The sequence below is a fragment of the Carassius carassius genome, chromosome 46 (assembly GCF_963082965.1).
Source record: "Carassius carassius chromosome 46, fCarCar2.1, whole genome shotgun sequence".
Classification (NCBI taxonomy): domain Eukaryota; kingdom Metazoa; phylum Chordata; class Actinopteri; order Cypriniformes; family Cyprinidae; genus Carassius; species Carassius carassius.
Window position 1 is genome coordinate 23592211 of NC_081800.1, and position 4328 is coordinate 23596538.

General features: G+C 44.1%; 1 protein-coding gene across 1 annotated transcript; it reads left to right on the forward strand.

The window, feature by feature from the left end:
• The first annotated feature begins 97 nt into the window (after positions 1–97).
• LOC132129470 (5-hydroxytryptamine receptor 6-like) lies at positions 98–3670 on the forward strand. Its single transcript, XM_059541087.1, has 3 exons — positions 98–2065; positions 2686–2820; positions 3269–3670. The coding sequence occupies exons 1-3, from the start codon at positions 1055–1057 to the stop codon at positions 3626–3628; spliced, it is 1506 nt and encodes a 501-aa protein (XP_059397070.1). The 5' UTR covers positions 98–1054; the 3' UTR covers positions 3629–3670.
• Positions 3671–4328: the final 658 nt, after the last annotated feature.

Consider the following 4328-nt stretch of genomic DNA (forward strand, 5'->3'; position numbering starts at 1 on the left):
ATTTCCACATCTCAGTTTGCGAGAAACATAAATGTCAGAAATGCATTTAAAATGGAAGTCTATTGTGCAATAGCAACTTTATTGAAAATGTTATTTTAGTCTGTGTTTTGACAATCAACATAAAAAATAAAATTGGTAGAGGTACCTTATATCAAAGTCAAGGGGAAGCACAGAAGAAAAAGTGTTCACGCACACACAAAATGTCTTGTAAAATTACATTTTAATAATTTAGTAGAAATCTTATATAATTTTTGTCATACCTCACATTTACATAAGCCTTTTTTTTAGATGTTAATTACTTGCCTTAATTAACCCTGAATGACAAGTGGCTGTGAATGTGCATAAAGTCGCGATGCGATAGACATGCTTTATGCCCAGCAGCAGAGTGTGGATCCCACAGGCACCCTGAAGTGGATGATATGGGGATTAGGAGGGCGCAGGGAACAGCAAAGCCGCCAACACGGTTACCTCTAGTGTACTTGTCCGCTTCTTTTAACTCAATCACAGCCACACAATTACTGAATAAAGAACACTGAGCTCATAAAAATGCATAAAAAAAGCAAACCGAAAGAAATGGCCCAAGATAAGTTTGTTTTTTAATTCACTCATCTAAAAATATCTATACAGTGGTCTTGCTCTTGTGACACTCCCTTTCTTTATCTCACACTCTCTCGTACCGAAGCCCACCTCTCAGTTGCCCTCCCCCAAAGAGTGTCATCATGACACGTAGCTTTGAAATACTCTGACAGGCACAGAATTGCTCATACTGGTGCTAAGCGTTGAGGAAGCCAGACTATTGACAAGGACATGTGTCATTTTATTGCTTTGCTCATCTCACGTTAACAAATGGAGGGATGGCAGCTGAATATACTTGCACTGGTGTGACTAAGGAACAGAGAGGGAGTGAAATCACCAACCTTGCCAGGGGAAAGATGGAAAGGATTACTCTAAACAGGACATCTTGATCTTTTTCGCACCACCTGAGGTGGTCTGCATCAGATTTCAGTGAGGTGACCCGCAGATCAACTGTTTCACATTCAACATCACTCTCTCAATGCACTTGAAAAACGCTGGATGTGTGTTCGCTTCATCAAGACCAAAGGAAGCGCACACAGTCCTATTCAACTCTCCGATGATGAGTGGCTCACCTATCCCTCGAGTAGAGGCAACATCAGTTGTGGATGCCAGGAATGTTTACAGGAGCTTCAATGACAGTGGTACTATCGGTGCTGGTTGGAGCATTAGTGGCAGCGGTCCCTGGCTTCTCGCAGTCATGCTGTCCCTCATAATTCTGGTGACAGCTTGTGGGAACATTTTGTTGATTGCCTTGGTGTTCGCACATCGGTCGCTGCGCTGCACCTCCAATTGCTTCCTAGTGTCCCTCTTCCTGTCAGACTTGATGGTGGCTTTGGTCGTGATGCCCCCTGCTATGCTCAACGTGCTGTGTGGGGCCTGGGTGCTGTCGCCCGGATTTTGCCCCGTCTGGCTTTGCTTCGACGTGATGTGCTGTAGTGCCTCCATTCTCAACTTGTGTGTTATCAGTCTGGACCGCTACCTCTTCATCATCTCTCCGTTGCGATACAAACAGCACATGACCCCGCCTCGTGCCTTGCTTTTGGTGGGTGGGGCTTGGGGGTTGGCAGCCCTCACTTCCTTTCTGCCAATCAAGATGGACTGGCACAGTCTTGGTCGCACACAAGACCTTTCTGAAAATGATCCCGCCAATGCCACAGTCTCGCAGTTAAGTTTCCTCTACCCCTCTTCGTATTTCCACCTTACCACATCAGGGATGCTGTCCATGCAGTGCCGCCTGCGGGTGACTCTCCCTTTTGCCCTCGTGGCGACCTTTCTTACCTTCTTCTTGCCTTCTACAGCCATATGTTTTACTTACTGCCGGATCCTGTTGGCGGCCAGAAGACAGGCACGACAAGTGGAGGCTCTTACTCATCCTACTTACCCACATCATTCACCAGGCGAACCATCTCATCCTCTTTCTCCTGGTCATGCCATCCAGGATGGAGATGACTACAGCCATCAGGAGCCACCCGTGTTGCGGCAAGCTCTGGTGAGAATTTCTGAATCGGAGAAGACAGTTGGATAGGAATTAAATTCTTAAAGTAACAAGTCTTAGAATAGAGTAATAAGATTCAATTTCTGGTGAATGTATTGCTTTGTGTATTTGTAAAACTTATATCTTAAAACTTGCTGAGAACTCTCGACAAACTAAGCCACTTGGAGTGCATGCATTCTCAAACTGTATTGGCCTACTGTTCATTCATGTACCGACTGCTTATGAAAGTGAAGGCTGTGTGATCACACTCACACAGCATGTTGAGAATTTGTAGAGAATTCCCTGCATCTTAACAAACACAAAACGAACGCTGAAATATGTAGCGGAAAAGGAAAATTCAATTTGAAGGACTAGAACAGAAAGTAATGAGTGACAAGACTAGGGTGTCGGAGTGCCAATAAAGGCATTTGAAGATGAGGAAGGGCGAAATGGGAACTATAGAACTATTTAGACCTTGTGAGGCACTCACTTTCAAGAGCTTTCATCTGAGAGAGGGAAAGACATAAATAATTACCCAAGGCCAAGGTAACATTACTACCCATCTCTCAGCAGGCGAATCACTGTGAAATCTCTATGAATATATTCTTTTCTGTCTCTCCATCTCTTTCTCTCAGTTGTCAGTGAGCAGTGAGCGCAGACTGGCACACAGGCAAAGGAAGAGAGCTCTGAAAGCCAGTCTTACCCTTGGAGTTCTCCTGGGTCTCTTCTTTAGTGCCTGGCTTCCCTTTTTTATCACCAACATGGCACAGGTAAGTCCACAAAACAAAGATAAGAAGCATCCTTATTCATGTTGACTGCGAAACTCACTCATATTGAACCTTACCTTTACCTTAACAAGCATGTAACAAAAAAGGGGATGGGTGGCAAATTAATTATTGCAATATGACAAACTGACAGAGAGAAAGATTCCTATTTTATTGTGCAATTATTCTTTATCCTGCTCTCGAGCGTTCAACAATCCCGTCCCCCATCTGTGTCCCTCAATTTGCTTCTGGGCAAGCCTGTCTCTAGCCCTCCTTCACACACAATATGGTGTGTGAATAGCATCTCCTAATCTCCCTTTGTCCATCCCTGGCATCCTGACATCCTCTTCCGACGAACCAGACATCTTTGACCTTTTCCACTTCTTGGGTTTTGAGTCTCAGCTACATAATGTATTGATTTTGTGATCTAAGACCTTTTCTTTTGTACATTTAGGCAGTGTGTGAGTGCGTACCACCTTCCTTCTTCGATGCCATCACCTGGCTGGGCTACTGTAACAGCACCATGAACCCAATTATATACCCAATGTTCATGAGGGATTTCAAGAGGGCTTTGGCACGACTTCTACCCTGCTGTTCTTCATCTCAAGCCCCTCGAAGGCCATCGTTGCCACTTTCCCTTTCTCTACGCAATTCAGGGGAGCCACAACTACCCACTGAACCCCCCTCCCTTGTGTCCGACCCGCCTCAGCTACCGGCGACGGCTACAGACGCTGTTAACCTTCTCGATGCAGAACATGCTGGGATTGACCTGCCTCTGCTGCTGCCCAACCAAGTCGATACAGTAGACGACTGATACGCCAACTGAGACAACAAAAGAAGCGCAATATACTGTGGATGGCAAGATGTGTGACTTTACTAAATTTTCTTTTAAATACCATGCTAAAAAAAAATCAATGGAATAAGTTTTAATGGAATGCTCATGTCTAAACTGGAAGGCTGCATCACTCCTCAAGGCAGACCAAAGAGACTGTACATTTATAACAGACTCCACATGCACCCTTTTTCATTCATTACCATAACAACCAAAACAACAGATGGATAAAGCAGACGAGAGCGAAAGAAATCTCACTAAAACCTCACACAATGTCAAGTGGGTTGTCTGTGGAACTATAATTCACATCTTAATTAAAAAGCAAACCACTTCTAATGAAGGGGGAAATGGTAGATACAAAATACTGACAGTTTTCACATAGCAGCGATGACATCCACAAATAACTTATATTAGACAATATCAGAATGACAAAAAGACAAGGTTCCAGTTGATTCTAGCTTACATTGCTATGTTACATCCTGGGTGGTGTCTAGATGGTAACGCTTCTTCTACCAAAAGTCTTCGAGACATTCAAACACTGTGTTTATTTGAGTCCCACAGCGACCCTACGCCTAACCCTCAATCCTGGTAGCTGAAAATGTGACTCTCAGGAGAATTTCTTGGAACAAGGTATACCATCTAGACCCGACCCATATTTTTTGAATTGTGAATTATGGAAATG

What these genes read in the sequence shown, in the direction of transcription:
- LOC132129470 (XM_059541087.1), top strand. Translation starts at nt 1,055, where the DNA reads ATGCACTTGAAAAACGCTGGATGTGTGTTCGCTTCATCAAGACCAAAG. An exon ending in CCGTGTTGCGGCAAGCTCTG is followed by an intron (nt 2,066 to 2,685) that starts GTGAGAATTTCT and finishes TCTTTCTCTCAG; the next exon opens with TTGTCAGTGAGCAGTGAGCG. An exon ending in TTATCACCAACATGGCACAG is followed by an intron (nt 2,821 to 3,268) that starts GTAAGTCCACAA and finishes TTGTACATTTAG; the next exon opens with GCAGTGTGTGAGTGCGTACC.